This window comes from Sphaeramia orbicularis, chromosome 10, assembly GCF_902148855.1.
Source record: "Sphaeramia orbicularis chromosome 10, fSphaOr1.1, whole genome shotgun sequence".
NCBI classification, from domain to species: Eukaryota; Metazoa; Chordata; class Actinopteri; order Kurtiformes; family Apogonidae; genus Sphaeramia; species Sphaeramia orbicularis.
In genome coordinates this window covers 24,911,977-24,932,115 of record NC_043966.1, presented here as the reverse complement: position 1 = coordinate 24,932,115, position 20,139 = coordinate 24,911,977, and the positions used below count along the sequence as shown (strand labels likewise).

At 38.6% G+C, this 20,139-nt stretch overlaps 1 protein-coding gene across 2 annotated transcripts; it reads right to left on the bottom strand.

Annotated features, from left to right (window-relative positions):
• Positions 1 to 432: 432 nt before the first annotated feature.
• Positions 433 to 19,361, bottom strand: ganabb (glucosidase II alpha subunit b). 2 transcript variants are annotated; one of them, XM_030145961.1, is made up of 25 exons: positions 19,240 to 19,361; positions 18,281 to 18,382; positions 18,053 to 18,161; positions 16,795 to 16,922; positions 15,800 to 15,979; positions 15,570 to 15,635; positions 13,736 to 13,793; positions 13,530 to 13,611; positions 13,128 to 13,224; positions 12,847 to 13,027; positions 12,603 to 12,756; positions 11,483 to 11,718; positions 11,208 to 11,334; positions 10,663 to 10,742; positions 10,123 to 10,263; positions 9,886 to 9,982; positions 8,601 to 8,702; positions 7,634 to 7,877; positions 6,872 to 6,936; positions 5,980 to 6,056; positions 5,793 to 5,867; positions 3,736 to 3,849; positions 3,519 to 3,628; positions 3,314 to 3,414; positions 433 to 1,802 (listed from the first exon to the last, which is right to left on the bottom strand). In XM_030145961.1, exons 1-25 carry the CDS (start codon positions 19,257 to 19,259, stop codon positions 1,693 to 1,695), a joined length of 2,856 nt encoding a protein of 951 aa, XP_030001821.1. In that variant the 5' UTR covers positions 19,260 to 19,361; the 3' UTR covers positions 433 to 1,692. The 2 variants fall into 2 exon arrangements, with proteins under 2 accessions (XP_030001821.1, XP_030001822.1); XM_030145962.1 differs by lacking the exon at positions 15,570 to 15,635.
• Between the last annotated feature and the right edge of the window lie 778 nt (positions 19,362 to 20,139).

The following is a 20,139-nucleotide window of genomic DNA, read 5'->3' as shown; positions in this document are numbered from 1 at the left end:
AACTTTATATTACACACTGTACTTTCCCCTCACTCCTTACAGATTCTTGCTGTATGGAATAATGTCACTGTTTTTGGAAAATATTGATCAAAATTTACTATTCCTGTACTCGATTATTGTAAACAAACTCAAAACTTAGTTATTTAAAAACAGCAACATGATTGACTGTAATCAGCCGCGAATAAACAGGTGCAGTTTAGTAGATAAAGTTTAGATAAACAGTAAAAAAAAATTCTCAATAGGTCAGAGATTTGACTCATCACTGGAGACTGCTGGTGTGATTTGCATCTAAAACCAGATCTTTAAGACCTACTGTCAACCTGTCAAGAAAATAGGGGTGTGAGATATTCATAATATGCTCTTCAATCTTTTTATGAACCCCAGTGGGAGAAATTCAAAGTGGTGGCAGCAAAAACAAAACAAAAGCAAGCATTTCAGTAGATTTGGTCAACTTTATTTTCACTTGGTCTCATCTTTTAGAGTACATTTGACAACTTCAAATCTGTTCTTCCACTTCCATCAGCTCAAGCCATTTCCAACAAAATTGCAGCAACATGTACATTTATGATCATAAAAACAATCAAGAGACAAACTCAAAACAACAAAATGCCTGATGTTTTGTCTTGACAGGACATAATCCAGACTCTTCGGTGGATTATTTGGATATTTAAAATAACCAATGGATATCTGTGGATGACTGATGAAGTCTATGACTGGGCAAAAATATTACAAATGTTGAACTGGAAACCCTGGACTCTCTTAATATCTACGAACACATGAAAATCTAAGCAACAGTATTTTTTTTATTTTTCCTCAAGTGCATTAAAATAATCTAGTAAACAATGTTGGAACAAAAATTGATAAAACAGATAAAGCACGTCAACAGGATGATTGGCGCATTCATCAGTGGTTCAAGCCCCTGAATGACCCCTGGTGCCTCGGTGCTACAGTTAAACAGCTCAGAAAAAGAAACATCTCCATTTCCATACACACAAATTCACTCATTTAGGGAGAGGCTGAACAAGAATGATTTGGCTAGAAGTGATTATTTCTCTACATTTTGTGTAAAAATTTAAGAAACATGGGAGAAAAGAGCAGTGACGAGTTACAGAATTGAAAAGCGCTCTCTGAATGTGAATGAAATGTGGCAAGAAATGGTTTTAAGTGTTTCGCCTTAAAGCGGGATGGAATGATATTAAAGTCTCTAGTCAGAAACAGATACAGGGAACCACCAGCAGGGGGAGCACCTGGGTTGAACATGAGCCTTCATTTTTCCAAATGCCAGACAATCTCCCACAGTGGATGGACAAAGTGGACGAAAAAAAAAAAAAAAGAGTGCCTTAATGCATTTTTTCCTCCAATGACTCATTACAATGACACAATTTGAACTGCTCGTTTGTTATCTATATTAAAAACAAATCTATCTAGTAGTCACCCTTTGTGTTAGGTATTACAGTGTGACTGAACACAAGACGGACATGGCAGAGACATTACATAGTTCAGTTGGACTAACTGGTCTACATGGGTTTGTGTGTGAATGTGTCTTGTGTTAATGTCCTTTATGTTGGATATCCTGTTGTCTCATTTTCATTAGTCTTAGTATTGGCATCTTGTGTCTGTTTCCTCTTTCTCTCCCTCCTTCAGTTCAGTTCGCCATTCTCTTCTACTACTCCGCTGTTCCCGTCTCCACGGTTACTGAAGCTTCACAGTCCAGTCTTCCCCAGCGTTCATACCGGGCTTACGCAGCGTCAACACAGACATGGAGGCGTCAAAGTCGAAGTCTACGGTGCTCTCCTGACCATCTGTATGTGGGGCAAAAAAAACAAGACATGACAACAGGAAGCAGATGAGACACGTAAATGTCATTCAACCTCACAAATAAACAGCATGTAAAAAAAAAAGTAGGCTCAGATCAGAGGTTGGTGTTTGGCTAAAAGTTTAACAACAAGAAACATGATAAAAATGTTCAGTAATCAGCTGTATTCCTAGTACTAAGTTGAATTATTTGGACACTGCTTCTACTATCAATGACATGACAACTTGAGTTTTACACAGAGCATCTATATTCAATGTGTTTTACACCCTAATGAAGCCTCTTCCATGTCTCAATGTATTTTTATTCATCCAGAATTTATTTCACTTTCATTGTCAGCAACTATTTAGATAATTAAGAACTAATGGTGTTGGTGATTTCAATGTAACATTTGGGAAGCGTTGCATCAGGAGAGCAAAGAACAACTGCAAAGATTCCTGTCCCCCAGCGCACAGTTTGTTTTCTCTCCTGCCCTTGGGAAGGTGCTACAGGAGCCTTCGGACTAAAACAACCAGGTTCAGGAACGGCTTTTTCCTATCAGCCGTCTGCCTGCTGAACTTGGCTTCCCTACTTCCACCCTGCCGCTCCTTTTCCCCCAGTTAAACTGACTGACATGACAATGTTGCACTCATAACCTCATCCTTGCACCTTCATGCACTCTCCTGCACTATTCATCTAGTATACTGTAAATATTCACATTGCCCTATTCTTATTCTACTGCTGTATTCAAATATTCATATTTACTGTAAATATTATATTGATACTGTTTATATTCACTTTCTATTACTATTCAGATCCAATTTACATTCTGGTTAGACGCAACCTGCATTTTGTTGCCTTGTACCTGTGACATGCCATGACAAAAAAGTTTAATCTAATCTAATTTGCTCTTAGTCTTGGACTATTCAACAGAATGAAACACACGTCACTTAGGGCTCTCGAAAACATTTACATTTAAGCAATGAAAATTAATCCAGTGAGAAAAGAAAAATCCTCTTAACATGCTGAAAAAAGGGGGCAAAATATAATTTTCTGCTCATGTGAGTCTCACCACGAACACCACAAACTACATGAGATCCATCGACTTCAGTTCTGATGTGGGCCACTTCAATATGTGGTCTGAAATCAAATATGGGTCTCTTCTTTTTTTTTGCAACTTCAGACCTACATTCATCACAGCTCTGCACTTGTGGAAGTCTGTCAGTACAAATATGGTAAACCTCATACAAGTGCAGTCAGAAGTTAAGACCCTAAAAATGAAGTTTAAACAAATTTATGACTAGCAGTCACAGTCAGATTCACCAGCTGATCATAATTCAGGACTGTGACCGGTTTGTACAGGAATTCATTACTGGCCACATTAAAAACAAACAATAAGCATAAACTGACCATTGAGGCCTGCAATGTGAATGTACAAGCAGAGAGGTCTTTTCCATTATTAAAATGATGAGATAAAACTACAGAAACAGACTTTCCACGTAAAAGAGATCCTGCACTCACCAGCAGTCTTAAGTGTAACCTTGCTGGGTTTACTTGCGCCCAGTATGACGACACGTTCGATCCAGGAGCGAGTAGTAAACCGGGCTTCTGGATTAAGGTTACTGTGGATGTGATGGGGAAAAAAAAGAGTCACACAACCAGTTTGAAAGGCAATGCCTGCTCATATCAAGCGTATCCACAGAGTGAATGTTTACTCATCACTCACACAGAGGAGAGGACGTTGTTGGCAAACATCAGCCTCCTGTGGATGAACTCCTGCTTTTCATAGTTGAAGGTGTGGCCGTCATCGATGTAGATTTCTCCTTCTGCAGTTCGCTGTAAAGACATTCACATCTTTTAAATGCAACTTGACGTGAAAGTCATCAAAATAAGTACACATTTCTGTACAGCTGTTTAAGGTGTGTACTGAAGATTCATCTTACCTGTGGATTCAGAGCCACATACAAAGTGTAGGGATCATGTTCCATGCAGGAGGAGGACCGGCGGACTCTAAGCTTCCTGGGAATAATGGATCCTCCACGTTGGAAAACAGGAATCTGCCAGAAAGACAAAAGACTCCATTTTTAAACCAGAAAAAATAGAGAGAAATGACCAATTTAGAAACTACAGCCGCTCAAAGAAATGACAATATCTGATGGTAGGAAAACATCACAGTATCACACAGTTACTATTATTGATATCTGTTACAGTGACTCTTAGAGAATGAAAACAGAAGGATATTTTGGCTAAAACTTGACAATATTTTTATAAATACATGTGTAAAGTCTCCCTTTTGACAATAAATAAAATAGGACATTTGCATATCACCTATTTGAATATTTGAAATTAGGAGAAAAAAGGAGAAGGATGTTTAAAAGACTAATCTACAGGGAAATAGTTATATTAATCAGTTCTTTCTTTTTACAACACAAAAAAATGTGAACACAATGGTGAGATTCATGGTCTGTATTTTCTTTAGTCAATAACTTAGATGAGCAAATGTACAGTTTTAGTACAACGGTACAAATGCTTACATACAAATACTAGTGCGTTATATTAATACTGATCTAGGGACTGAAGTTAGTAAATGTGTCGTTCCTGTTTTTAACTTAATTTCCCATCATGCAGTGTGGTACTGTGCTTCCCGTCAACCGTCATGGGCATAGCAACGTGACTGTAAGGCTATTGTAGGGCTGCTCGATTATAGAAAAAAAAAATAATCACGATTATTTTAGCAATAATTGAAATCACGATTATTAAAAACGATTATTTGTTAACCTTAAAGTTGTTTATTTTTTTCTTGCAAAGCAATGTAAAATATACTCTTTAAACATAAATAAAGCTTTTAACCACTAAAATAAAGTATGTTCACTTTTGTATGAAACAAAAAAATCTTTGAATGCAAATAAGTGTACTGTAAATTCAAGTATGTTTCCTTTTGTAAATAAATAGTGCACTGGAATTAAACTGCTATAGACTTGCCATAGAACTGTAGCAATTAAAAAAAAAAAAAAACTCACGTAAAGTGCAAATTATAAATTCAAGTATGTTCAATGTAGTATGAAACATAGTAAATTCAGTGGCGTGCTGTGAGGTTTCAGTTAAAGCCTTCTGTATACATCAGCCATCTAGAATACATACGTTAGGGTTATACGGGTTAGGGTTAGGTTAATACGGGAGTTGCAGCGTAAAGAGATTCGGAGACTGAAGATTGCATTGCGGACGAAGTTGTTTTTATGCGTTTCAGTTTTTCATAAGATTATGATAAAGGTGGCGGTGGTTAAACTTTAGATGGTTAAAAAGGTTTGTTGTATTAGCAGTCGGTGCGGACACAACTACGAAACACTTTTTGCGCGTGATGCGTTTTCGTCTTCTTCATCAAACCCAAAGTGATTCCATACAATTGAATTTGACTTGCCTCTTTTGTTTACCAAGCACTTCTGCTGGGATTCTCCTACCATTTTTCCAGACCGCTAGTTACAACTTTCCTCTTCGGGTGGACCTGCCGGCTAGCAGGCAGCAGTAGCTTAGAGGGGGGCGGGGCAGAGCAGCTCATGGGAGCTTGCGTGCGCGTGAATTAAAACAACTCAAAATTAATAATCGTTTTTTCTCGATTACATAATTTTTGTAATTGTTGCGTGTAATAATCGAAATCATAGTTGAATTTCGATTAATTGCATAGCCCTAGGCTATTGTATTCCAAAATTACTAATATCTCCCAAAATATTGGTCCTATCAATCAGATCTTTAATGTGGAGTTGGGACTATTCCTCAACTGTAGGTACCAAATTGGCCAGTTAAAAACATCTCAGTTTCTTGGAACCATGCATATACACACACAGACGCTCTGAGACCTTCCTGTATTATGATATAGATACTACACTAACCCTAGACTGCACTGTAAAAATTTGCTGTATTTTACGTGAAACACAAAAGGCATTTGGTTGGGGGTAATGAGTGCTTTTATAGACTTAAGGTGGGTGCAGTTTGTGGGACTTACAGAGCTCATGGTGACAGGGATGTACAGGTTCTGGGCTCCGTTGTGTTTCTGGAAGGTGTTGACATCGAACCAGACCTATGTAGACACACACACACAAGGACAAGGTTTCAAAACACTAAAACTCTAGACCTGGTGACATTAAAAGGAAAATGTAAGACATATTGAAGGCTCTGCCATTCCTTCTCACCTCGTCTTTGCCTGGTAGGTAGGCAGTAACTCCCCTGGCTCCTTCCTCTGTGACTGGATGCACCAACAAGTCTCTTCCTGCAACAAGAAATGGAAGGTGAGGAGCAGTTTTCAGTGTTTTATATCAAAATAAAAAGGACATGATTTCTGTCAACTACACTGCTGTACAAGTAAAATGCCTGTAGAATAAAAGTAATTAAACTTTTCCAAGTTTGAGTCATTAACAAAGGAAAAATTAAGTCAAAAATGCTGGTTGGCTTGGGTCAAAATGTGAAATTCTAAGAATTAATGAGAGAATGGGTTTTACTCAAAAGGAATGTTTGTGTCAGAGCTACTAGAACACTTCGTTCTCCAAAGAGGTCTAACCTACATTCCTACATCTACCTGACAGGGCTTTGATACAACCTCCATAAAGTTTGGAGGGCTGAGCTGCAGAGCCTCTTTAAATATTTTGACATTCAGAGACCAATGTGACCACATGTCTTCCAAGTAAAGATCCAAAAATATCACTGTCAATTAAATCTGCCAATTTGATTTAAAGGATGTAGTGCTTGGTCTACAAAATATCAGAAAAAGGATAAAAATGTTTATTAGTGATTCTCAAAGACAGAACTGACATCCTTAAAAAATTTAGTTTACTGTGACAGAGATGTAAAAAAGGTAAAGTTTAAGATGTTAGAACCTGAGAATTTGCATTTTTTAACAAATATATTTAACATAATTTTGAAAATAGTTGATGATTAATGTAATACTGTATTTGGCAACTCATTGGTTAACTTCAATTCTATTTCCAAAAACAGTCCACTTCATGGTTGATGAAGCTAAACGGAAGTAAAAACTAAAATAAAAACCAACAATAACAAAAACAGTTTGTGTCTATTTATACATCTCACCGATAAGGAACTCATCGTCCAAAGCAAAAGTAGCCGGATCCTGAGGATATTCCACCCACAGAGGTCTAAAACAGATAATCAGGACCAGAGTTAACAAGTATTTTATACAAGATGAACATGATAATACAGTGCATTGTGTTTGTTAGTAAAATCTGCACTGGATTCAAAATACTATGGTGCATTTTCATTAGTCGAGACCGGGATAAACATCACTTTATTAAACATTTATTGGACAGACAGTGCTCGCCGATGCTCTGCAGTGTGGTGCCACAATGAAAACTGATATTGACACTATTCTGTCAGATTTAATCACACAAATCTGTGGTTTATCTAGCCAAGCACAGGACATTTGTCAGCTTATTTTAATATTTCACTTCATATTATTGCTAGGCCCTACAGACGAGTCAGGCACACCTTTCCTTTATATGTTGGCGATCTGACAGTAAAAGTATTAATGTCCAGGGTCAACATCAGCTTTATTGTCAATTCACTGTTTATATATACAGAGGAATGGAAAAACTCTAACCCACGGTACAAGGGATTAACACAACAGACACCTTGTTATATTATATTTACATAAAATATGAAATTCTAAAAGTGCACATATGTAATATTGAGTCTGTATACACTGCATTATTAGCAGTAGCTGCTGACAGGATTATCAGGACACTTAAGAAAGCCGGAGAAAACTGATGTTTATATTGACGTCCATTTTTATTTTATTTTTTATTTCTATTGAACATAAAACACATGCATATTCACCTCATAACAGGTTGTCCAGTGTGGTATGCCAGGTAAAACTGCTGGTACCAGTAGGGCAGCAGGGTGTAGCGCTGGCGCACTGCATCACGAATCAGCGCTGTGTTTTCAGGGCCAAACAGCCAGGGCTCACGGCGGGGCGTGTCCAGGTGAGCATGTGCACGGAAGAACGGCTGGTATGCACCCGTCTGATACCAACGGACCAGCAGCTCAGTGCTTGGAGACTTGAAGAATCCTCCCACATCAGCTACGAAACAGACAGCGTGATAAGAGTTAGTCATGTGCTGGCTGTTTATTTGTTTTTTTGTTTTACTTGCTGTTGTTGAGGCTTATATCTGAGATTAAAAGTTCTGCTTTTAAGGAAGTGGAGAGAAATAACTGTGTAGTTTTCTTGCTCTTTTGGTGCAAATGTTACATGTTAATCACAGACAAAACACCCGATCTGATCCTGAAGGTAAGCTTTGCTTAATCATGAATACAGAATGTCAGACACAGAGCCAGCAGATCTGAAGTGTTTAATATACAAATCAGGAACCCTGTGTCTTCACCATGGAAACACCTCCTGCAGTTTATCTGTGTAGGTTTCTATGGAAACTACTAAAACACTCTAAGGAGATCTGTGTCAGAGGAAATATTTAGGAAAACGGATTTTAATAAAGATTCAGCTTCTTTCCTTCAAGGATAGGTTTTACACAGATTTGTTTCACCATTCACTGTCATTGCACAAGGCTAGAATGAGAGTGAGTTTAGGCTGCAACATGTCACAGCAAATTATGTTGATTCTAATTATTTTACGACTGATCAAGAGATTAAGCTGTTCAACACCTGAATGGCACTCAACATTCAAAATTTGGTCCATCTAAACTAGGTTGGTTGAAGAAACAAGGTCCTAGTATGCATTTCTACATCACTCCAGCAAGATGACTGGTTGCATGTATAGTGTTACTGTATAAACTAAATGATCACTCACCACCACAGAACGAGATTCCAACCAGACCCAGACTCAGACACATGGGGATGGAGATCTTAAGGTGGTCCCACTCAGCAGCATTATCACCTGTCCACACAGCACCTGCAGGAACACACCCAAACTTAACATTTAACATAAAAGGGTTCTTTTGACAGGACACAGCAGTGTTACACAAACCTACTTCCCAATTCAATCTATTGTCAAACTTATTAAATAACAAAATATTTGTATAATGTTAAAACGCAGAACCCTGTATGTTGTGAACTCTTGTTTGACTGTGGTTTGAGCAGGGTTCCTAAAAGTTAAATTTACGACTTTTTAAGACCTTTTTAAAACTACTTAGAACAGAGTTTAATGCCTATTTTATGACCATACTGAAAAAAAATTTGTGACTCCTAGAATTTAGGAAAATTTATTCATTTCCTCCAATGCCTTGATTCCCACCCTTCCAAGTAATTTCTCACCAGGGGCTGTACAGTTTGCAATAATTGGTTCCTAATTTTACTACAAATTGTCGGGTTGGAACGGGTGGAACTGAGCTGGCTAATGTTACTTTCTTGGCAGTTTGGACATTTCCCAGATACATTTAAACACATTTATGGCAGTATATGGCAACATAACTTAAGACCTTTTGTAAGGTATTAAATGCAGATTTGTAAATTCAAGACTTAAGACTTTTTAAGACCCTGCAGGAACCCTGTTTGAAGGCATTTGAACCTCCATAGTTTACTCTGATTTAAAATCAGTTGAATTACTAAACTTGGAGTGTTTTCCAAAAATTCCTTTTCTTTTTACAAAGAAAAACTTTTTAACCTACAAATGCATCACTACTAACCACGTGAGAATGTTCGCTTGGCTTAAAGACAGTAAATATTGGAAGGTCCTGTGTGCTAGATTAATGCATATTTAATACTTCTGTGGGAGAAACACTGCTGGACAATTTAACATGGAATAATTAGCTTCTACTCCCAGTTTGTGTGCTCTGCTACATCCCAGAATGCATAGCACACCTGGTTCCTGGAGGTGTTCAGCTCAAACTTTAAGAGTTTGATCAAGAAACTGTGCCAGGTTGTTTTTAGTAACCAGATCAAGGTTGCCTCTTCTAAAAGGTCTTGCTGTAGTTAATTTGTGCTGTATCTGAGTGCATTGAGTACACACATGCCCAAATGAGTCACACCAAGAGGTGGACACACTATGATCTAATTAAAAACAGAGGCTGAAGACGTGTAGGACAAAAAAGGTTTTTCTGTAGAGATTCAGAAGGCAAAGGTAATAAGATGTTCACCGTAGCGCTGTGACCCAGCGAAGAAAGCCCTGGTCAGGACAAATGGTCGTTCAACTCCTCCTGACCTCTGGATCTGACCGTCCGCTGTGGCCATTTGCTGCAAATCACAAAAAGAAAGCAAAAAAACAAATCATCATCATATTACCACAATATAACAGGATGTCCATCACTTAAATATTTAAATTCCAGAAACATCAAAGGTATTTTGTCAATAAAGTTTAGCCAGTGTTTACTCACCACATAGAGCCCATAGAGGTTATGGACGTCACGGTGCTCCCATGCTCCATGCGTTGCATCTTTGTGCATGGTGACCTCTGGCCCATTAAATACCGATGGCTCATTCATGTCATTCCACGTGTACAAGTTCTCCATGGAGCCCTGAGAGAGGATGTTACTTTGTAAAATATTGTAATTGTGACCGTTTCTCAGTGCGAGTCCTCTTTAATCACTTTTTTTTCATAAGCACAAAGAACAACATCCTAAAATAGGTGTATTTGTGTGATTACAACAGTATGAGATTTTCACAGTGTGTTAACCATCTCAGAAATATTACATCTTCATGGCATTATAAAATTATGTCAGAGGGACTAACAATGGGTTGAAAACAGTAGGGGTTTGCTTGCTTGAGCTTAATCTCTGAGCCCATTTTCCCCCCAAAACAAAGTATGTGTGAGGGGCCTCAGTTTTGAATATCAGAGATAAGCAACTGTTCTGTACATGGAATAATTATTTTCATGCTCCTACAATCTTTAGCACAGAAGTGACCACTGGACTCACCTCATACTGATCATAGGCAAACATACTCGCCCACCAGGCCCTCATGTCTGGACGGGTGAAGTCTGGATAACCAGCACTGCCTGAAAGGCATCATCCATCATCATAACATTGCAGTGGTGGGTGTCAAAGAAATTCAGGCTCTCAACATCTAAGATCTCAGCTGCAAATTATAACCAGGGCAAATCAAAATTTCTCTATGATAAGTGTGATTATCACAGAGCAAAAAGTGATAGTGTGCTATATGATTAAGCATCTACATAAACAATAAAAAATAGATACATGAACTAGGACTGTATTTACAGTGACTGTTATAGTATTAGGAATAAAAGAGATTTGATTTCAAGGGACTTCCTGGTAAAATAAAGGCTGAATAAAAATAAAGCATTACTATTTGTTCATCAGTATAGTGCAGTTCACTTAAACAGGCTAATTTGATTGTGAACTAACACTGCAAAATCTTTTGCCTGCATATAGCTTCAGGATAATAAGATTTTCTTCAGGCTCAATAAGGAATCAATCAATTCATAATTCTGTTCAATTCTTACCTGGCCAGCACCAGCCCTCATAGTCTCCCCCATCTTTGTTCTTGATATAGAAGCCTCGTGAGCGGATTTCATTATGGATCTTGTAGTTGCTATCCACTTTGATATGAGGGTCCACAATGGCCACCATCTACAAAAACACAGGAAATGAGACACAGACGAACAGAATGTTTTTAAAAAAACAGCAATAATAATAATGAAACAATGAGAAAAGACAAAAATCATTGTGGAAGACCGTACGATGCTGTCACAGAAAGGTTTATTTTTTTCATGTGCACCTTGCGTTTCTTGTCCATGATACCCTGCAGCATTTCTTTTGGCGTTGCAAACTTGTGTGGATCCCAGGTGAAGTAGCGCTTCCCGTCTGTGTGCTCGATATCAAGCCAGATAAAGTCATAGGGGATATCATGCTCGTCAAAGCCAGCATCCACTGACTGCACGTCTTCTTGGTCGTTGTAGTTCCAGCGACACTGGTGATAAGCCAGAGCAGCCAAAGGAGGAAAGGCCTGTGTGCCTGAAGGACAACATGAGACACAAGCAAAGAGGTAAAGAAAGAAACTCCGACTGAAGAAAGAAAAGGGTAAGAACAGCTCAGTGTAAATGTATGTAATCTTCAGTGGATATCTGTGATTCATGTTAGCAACAAAGACAGGGCTCAGTGTTAAACCAGATTCCAACTTGACACACATGATTTTAGTAAATGAGAATTAATGAATTCATTTTACCCCTACAAGTTTTACAGTAATTAAATCTGTGAACGCTGGATAATGGAATAGTTCATTAAATTGAAAGATCTTTTCCCCAACAGTATCTGCTCATTTTTAAGCACATATGAAGTTAATTTAATACATGAAAAATGAGAAAATAATATCATTACAGTAGAAAAATAATTGTACAAATCAGACTACAGGGAACATTTGCTGAACTCTGTATGGATGCTGTTAGAGGACAAGTAGTGTCAGCTTGTGCACAGAACCCACAGTAATGTGGGTTTCAGAGTTAAAAAGCTTTATGCTATCTGATGCCTGGTAGTGGAGCCTGAGGACTTCACCTGTGCAGACATGTTTGCAGTAAATAAATCATCTCTATTAAATAATGTACAGCCAAAGAGAAACTAATATGGGATATAAAATAAAAAGTGACAGTCACTCATTCTGTCCCAGATTAAATATAATACCATCCTTCCTAAATTTTAAGACATATTAAGGTATTTCTAATCCTTGAATATTAAGAAGTAAATCAAGAAAACATAAAGCATGAAAGTAAAGACAAACGTGGAACTTGAACATAAAACATACTTGAAGAAGCTCTCAACCCTTTCAGATCACGAGGCTCATAGCACTTAAAAAAATTAACAGTGGATCAGAGGCGTTTATGCTCCATTATCCATATTTCTACCTGTAAGTGAGGCATACTGAGAGAAGACATCTTTGGGTGTTGGTCCAAGCATTATGAAGACATCAATGATCCCGCTTTCAGAGATCCAACGCACATCTGTCTGTGGCGTCTCGCTGGAGCCCTGCACATAATCCAACATCTTCCCAAAAACAGTCTGGAAAGAAACATCAGACGCACATGTAATGTAACAAAACCTGAATATTTAGTGCCCAAAACCTAGGGTCCGAAACTAAAATGGACCTACCTTTCCTGCTGTGTTGGAGCTAATATCCACCCAAGTCTCAGCAGCATTAAGCCAGAAGATACCAGTGGTTCTCTTGGCATTGTGAGCTAACATAACTGGGACTGCACCATAAAGAGCCATTGGGTTATAAAGTTCATACTGGAACACATCCAGGTTATAGAGCCGATATGGATCCCCATTACTGCAACAGACACACACACACAAGCAGCCTTGAATAAAAAAACAAATTTTTCGTGTGACCACCTTTTTTGTCAGAAAAGTGTCATGCTGTTGTCACTCACTCTGTTGTTTTAAGTCTGAGGGTATCTGCATGTTCTGGGATGCCGTAAACGTGCTCCACCCCCGGTAATGAAAAGTCTAAACTAATGGCAGATGGACCTGTAAACAGAGGATATCAAAAAATTAAATTAGAGAAAACACATTGAGAGTCTGGTTTCAACCAATTCGATATGCAAAGTGTTGTTATGATTTGGCGCTATAGAAATAAAATTTGATTGATTGACACTGAAAAAATGTGAATAAATGTGGTTTTCAGAAATGTTCAGTAGACATGGTTAGTTACCTTAACTCTATTTTTTGATAGACTTAGCATAATAATTTTATGAATAGTTAACAAAGAAGATAGAGGGACCGGCAAAATAAGGGCTCAGAAGGAGGAAAGTCAATAAAACTTGGGGACTTACCATGAGGTTTGCTGTCTGAGTGTGATTTAAATGTCTCCTCCCACATGCCATCTTCTACTTTCTCTTCCTCTTCTTTTCCTGTCTGGAAGCAAAGAGGGAGAACAGTTACATACAGAGGCTAAGAAAAGACTGAGATAGAGTCAGATGTGTTGTGTTAAAAAAAAGGAGGCTGGACAGACAGAAGTGTGTGTTTCAGTGTGTAGTACCTCAGCCTGGTTCTCAGGATCACCCTCCTCTTTCTTTTCAGCCTCTGGGTCTGCCTGACTGCTCCACGATGCAGAGAATGGAGAGAGGGAACACAGTGTACAAAGAGACATGTCACTTTGGCAAAATCATAGTATCTAGTGCTGTGTAGCAATATATGGGATTAAAATTACATTATAGTAAAAGGAAAAAGACAGACAGGGATGCTGGTGATTGCCTCCTGACACTACACTTAAAAAAAAGAAAAAAAAAAAAAAAACTCTACTAGGTCTAAATGACAAAAGGGACTGAGCAACTCCCTACCTTGTGGCTATTTCAAGCTAGGCATTATGGGACAGGACCTCTAGAGGAAATGTTATGCAACACCCACAGGGATGCTTATCCGGTGAATCTGCCATATATCGAGGTGTCAAGTGTCTTGGATTAGATCCCAACCTAACACTAGTTCTGGCGGGAGGACCACAAAATTCATTTTTGGATTCTGGATGTTACACAGTATATTATGGTATCTCTTTGCATAACTGAGTCTTTACATAGGTTTGCAGCTTATTCGCTGTGAGAAGTACATAGAATACACTGCATGCAAACAATAAAAAAGCAGAATGCAAACTGTTTTTGTTGTGCCAAACTCCCACAAAGGAAAAACTGAACATAAAAGTTGTCAGACTGGTATGGAACTCTAATCTTGGCTCCTCTTTACAATAAGTCTAAACCAGACTACAGTGGGATTGTCATGAGTGGATTCCTACTGTGTTTGTAATGTCCCAGTGTAGCCCATTTGTGGATGATCAATGATAAAAGGTAAACGCAATTATTAAGGACGTGCACAGTTAATATGGGTCCATTTTCAATGGAGTCTACACAGTGCTCCATAGTACTTCTCATAGGCAACAATAGTATATTGTTTGCTACCTACAAAAGCATTAGAACTGTTTGTTTGCACAATACTTCAGTATGGCAGTGTACCAGACAAATCAATATGGTGTCCACAGTTAATATCAGTACATATTGGTCCATCTAGTTCATCACCCAGTATTACCAATATTCCTTCACAGAAGCCTTTGGCAGCTAAAGATTTTATGGTGGCTTATTGTTACCTGCACATATACAGGATGCACTGATCTAAGATGGTTTTGAAGCATCTTAGGGTTTATCAGTTAAGTCCAACAAAAAAAAACAACCACCCCTAATAAAAATGCAGATATAACCACAAAGAGAGATGCTGCTGATGGTGTTTGGGAGCTGGGTTGGCTGAACTATTACGCAGGACACAGACTACACTTATCTAAAGTGATCCACAACTTATGCTTCCATCTATCGCAGTTAGCACTGACCACGACCTAAGCAAGCAGAACATATCATTTTATACAACATAACTAATGAGGAAACCCAGCCAGTCATGCAGTTGCAGTGTTAGATCGGTCTGTTCGATGAGCCGCTGGTGTGTGATTCAGAAAAATCAGACAATGATCTGATGGATGTACTTCAAATCTCTTATGCCTACAGACTCTACATGTGAATTCATTGTCTTATGATCAGCATGATTCACTTAGTTTCGTGAAATAAGACACAAAATAATCAACATCCTAAACTGTTTTGATTGTAGAGAATATTCATCAAAATGTGAAGATAATAAACAGGGTTGAACTGACCCACTTAATCCTGATCATATCAATCACTGCCATGCACACACTCATCCACTCCCGTCTCTCACTCTCAGTCACTTGTCTCAGGGTAAGTACAATATTTAGTGTGATGGGAGTCCCTACATGTTATGTCACTATTGGCAGCATCAGCACAAGGAACAGAATACACACAAAGCTTAAGGGTCTTTACCTAGAGAAAACCCTCTTGATATTATCCCACACGCTAGCCACTGTGCTAGTTACTTTATAGGAGAAACTGGGATGATAGGGAGAGAGGACAGAACAACGAAGTCAGAGACAATACTCAAAAACAAACCATTTCATGGGAACAAAAACAGGAATCATCCACTGAGTGAGGACGTAGATAAAAAAAGAGAGGGCTGGTATTTTGTTAAAGTGTGTGCATGCGTGGCTTCTCACGTGTCCTTGCGCATCCTCAGGTGCTCAAAGGCCAGCAGGCCACGAGAATTCAGTGACATCAGCACGTCACGCCCCTCCATGATGTCCAATCGGAAGGGACGAGCGCTGACAATGACCCTCTGAGACTCCGCCCCGAGCGACAGCACCACTCCATTGTCGTCTTGAGACAAGAGAGATAAGCTGAGGAACAGAGGGGGGCAAAGAGGGGCAGAGAGGTGAGGGGATAGAAAGGCAGGATTCATTTAAATAACAGTTTTAAATCAATAGTCTACTTTTCATCTACTGCAAAGTTGTGGTACAAATTGTTTGAGTGGAATTTACCCAAGTCAAACTGACAAAAAGATGTTATGCATTGTATAGATTGTAAAGCCCTTTAGGCAAATTTGTGGTTTGATATCCTTGGCTGGGAGGAGATGGCAATTTCTCAACTGAAAAATACATTGCGGCTGACTGTTCGTATTCATTCATTCATTTTCTGAACCCGCTTTATCCTCACTAGGGTCACGGGGGGGGGGGGCTGGAGCCTATCCCAGCTACTTATGGGCGAAGACGGGGGACACCCTGGACATTGACCATTTGTATTAACTAATGAAAAGCTAAATATGTGCAGTAATGTGGAAAATTTAGAATTCAATACACATACATCAAAAATTGTTTTAAATTTCAATCAGACATGAAAATCATAATCATATTGAATAGTGAAGCCAAGTAGGATTCACAACTCTAATAGGACTATATAAATAAAATATACTTGACTTGTATCTCCAGACTCATTAGACATCATAATAAACTTCAAAGCTGAATATATTAAATCAGATTTACCTGATAAAGCTAGGGAGTAAGTGTAAAGGCAAGAGGAAATTGTGCAACTTTAGGCTAATCTGCCACTAATAATCAGTAATCAGATCTCAAGCAGAATTACAAACTCTATTCTAATTTTGAGTTTTAAGACCGACTCTGTGCCCGCCCACACCTCACACCCCCTGGAGACTTACGGCTCAGTAGGTGGCTCCCTGATGAGCACATCTGGGACCTCATACCGAGGCTTTAGAGGCTTCAGTTCGTTAATCTTCACCCTTGTTATGTTTCCCTGAAGACGGTAAAGCTCCAGCAGCAGACGCACCTAACAGCCAAATACAAAAGAGGTGAGAGGGACAGAGATGCAGAAGGAGTGATGAAGGACATTGAGAAAATATCATCGTATAATCTCATAAGTGTAGGCCTTTTTTAAAATCAGTGAGTCTGTTTCCATGCACACCAAAACTCTGATCATTATCTGATTTCTGAAGTTGTCATATAATTCAAGTGACCACGTAAACAGGATAAGCTGATACACTTTATCAGATAACGGCAGTTATCTTTTTATGAGAAATCGGATTAGAGCACCTGCATTTCTCCCCAATACTCAGATGTCTTCATGCATGTGCACAGGTTAATCTGATTTATTTCATTCTTTTACATCTGCACATGAGTAAACACAATTACAACCGTAGAGAACAGAAGTTACGCAGTCAAACATGAGCGGAAGACAACAGGAAGTTTAAGTCTTAGTGTTCCATTAAGGGCCAATCGCAGTAGATACAATTCAGTATTACAGAAGGTGATTTCAATTAGTTATCTGTCATCAAATAGATAACATTTTAGCAGCAGACTTTTGGTTTTTAAATTGAAGTCTGGTTGGAAAATTTCTTTTGCTTTCTTTTTCCTTGGTAGCCTGAAACTCAGCTTATGAGGAAATGCTCCATTCAGCTTGGGAACCAGGTGCATCTCCCTGAAAGTGCATGTTTCAATTGCTCTGTCAGGTCTGTCCGGCCTTGCTCCTGTTAAAAAAAAACAAAACTTGCACCTGGCTTCCATCAGGCCACACCAATCACAACTGTTTCTTAAACTGAATCAATACGATATGATAACTGACAGAGGGGCGCTGTGGAAAAACTTTTAAAACAACCAAGGTGACAACTACTGATATGGAATGATCTTTAAAGCAATTATTTTCACTGAAAGAAAAACAGCTACACTTAAAACCTTTGCTGATAACAAATATACATTTGCAGTATTTCTAACAGGATATGGCTTGGAAGTTTAATTTATCAGCTGACTCAAAATTCCAGATTCCAGTGCTGTTACTGATTTCAGCTCTAACCAACTGCACCCAGAGGCATTTAAATATGGGCTCACTGATAACTCCCCATGGAAATATATAATCATCTTAAATGGCTCCAGAGTAGTTTTCATGTGAGTAGTGATCTGTACCTTGTTGTTGTCATTGATGAGCTGCAGGGTGAGTCTGGTGTTGGTCAGCTCCATGGTCTCCAGCAGGGCTCGATAAGGAGACTCTCCGGGCTTCAATGCTCGCTGACGCCTGTTTACATTTTATTATAGCGTGTTAAGACAATAACAAATCAGTGCTTTTTACAGAGAAAAAAAAATTTACAGCACGTTAACTACAATTTTATTCCATATTTCATTCAGTGGACTCACTTGCAGAAGGCACTCTGGTCACAGGTCTTGAAGTTGCCCCTGTCCACAGCCCATGTCCCACTGAGGCACAGAACCAGCCAAAACGCCAGAACTGGAGCCATCCTATAAAAATAAATTAATAATAACAACAATAATAATAACAATAAACTACCTAAACTCCTTACACTTTCACTACTTTAATTTTCATTCAGCCACTCTTGCTTGTTGAGCAATAAGCGGGTCATTACTCAAGAGGCCAATAACAGTAAAACTATAGTAAACTGCAGTACCCAAGTTTATACAAAACACACATTGGACTTTGGTCTTCATGCAGTGAAAGCTGTGTCCTACAATGAGAGGCTGTTGAAAAAATACAAGCAGCGAAATCATATCCCGTTTCCTTTTCCGGCTGCTGCTACAAAGTGTTAACATTTTCGTAATTAAAGCAACACTAGAGCGTAGATTTTCTTGTTACACCAGACGCCTGCACTAGAGAATTTCCACTATTCACACTCTTTGTCAAACCCGGATGATGTGCTTGAAACGACGCCAAGTTACAGCATTAGTTAACGTATCGGCTAACGAAGACTAGCTAGCATACAATCGGAAATCAGGAACACACCAGAAAACCAGCATCGATTAAATTAACAATAGAATATATAAAGATGATGTACCGGCCTTATAAAAAAAAAAAGACTACAGTCTACTAGTTATCGTTAGTTAACTAGTAACTTACAGGCAGGATAAGGAGCCAGCCCTGCTAACAGCGGTGGAGGCTGACTGTCAAAGCCGTTAATTCAATTGGAGGGGGATCGAGACTTTCCCAGCAGAATTACACCCCAGTAGAGGAGAAACAGTGATTTTGCCGACACTATTATTGAGTGTATATCTACAGTAGTAATATATCTCCACCAACACCCAGATATTAAATGAAACAAATGATAAATCTACAATGAAAGAACAGAACCGCTTTGTCTTACCTTTCAGTGAAGGTGGCCATCTTGATTATGCGCCCGCTTGACTCCGCCCCTTTCACTCCGCAACAAAGATCGTTAAAAAGTAAGATTCTCAATAACGGGCTGAAAATGACGAGAATTATTAACTAAATGTAACATAAACGCAGTTGTGAAGATCACAACAGCAAATATTTTTATATTCAAATGACATCTTTTCAATTGACTGCTGATAGTATATGCTGCATCGCTCATTCGTGTATCTGTATCCTCTCAGGCAGTGACACGTCATCTCCAAGATCCATTCAGTGGAGTGTACACATTTGTTCTGGATAAATCTCTTGACTTCACCATTGCACACTGCACGTTCGACATTTAATGCGAAATGTCAAATTCCTACTCATTTCAAAAAGAGAGGAAGTTTTTTTTCCAGCATAGAAACCGACTTGTGAAATACAAGATAATACATCAGGGAGTCTGGTGTTCCTGTTTTGTTGGAACACAGGGAAATGATGTCAAAACCATACACAAACACAAGACAGATTCAACTGTGAAGTCATTTCTGTGATCTATCAGCATGTTGGTGTTTTAGTTTGATACCGGTTTTATTTTGACATGACAAGGGCTAGTGTTAATAAACTGTGCTACAAGACATAAGAGTGTCCATTACTCCCTAACCTCTACTATGTTTAATTGCAAGTTAATGAAAATTATTGTAAACTCAAGTTTTAAGGTTTTTGCTTTTTCAATGTTGAATAGTCATTTTACATTATTAACCTCTTTAAAGTTTCAAATTAAATAATGTAAAGAGTAAGATACTCCATTTTTTTCCACTGTAATGTCCACAACTGGTGACATATCCTCTATAATGTTGTAGCAAAATATGCTTTGTATTTAGGGGGTCACAAACAAACCTCTGTAAATCAC

What these genes read in the sequence shown, in the direction of transcription:
- ganabb (XM_030145961.1), bottom strand. Translation starts at nt 19,259, where the DNA reads ATGGCCACCTTCACTGAAAG. An exon ending in TTGCCTATGATCAGTATGAG is followed by an intron (nt 10,264 to 10,662) that starts GTGAGTCCAGTG and finishes ATCCTCTCTCAG; the next exon opens with GGCTCCATGGAGAACTTGTA. An exon ending in GGACGATGAGTTCCTTATCG is followed by an intron (nt 6,057 to 6,871) that starts GTGAGATGTATA and finishes TTCTTGTTGCAG; the next exon opens with GAAGAGACTTGTTGGTGCAT.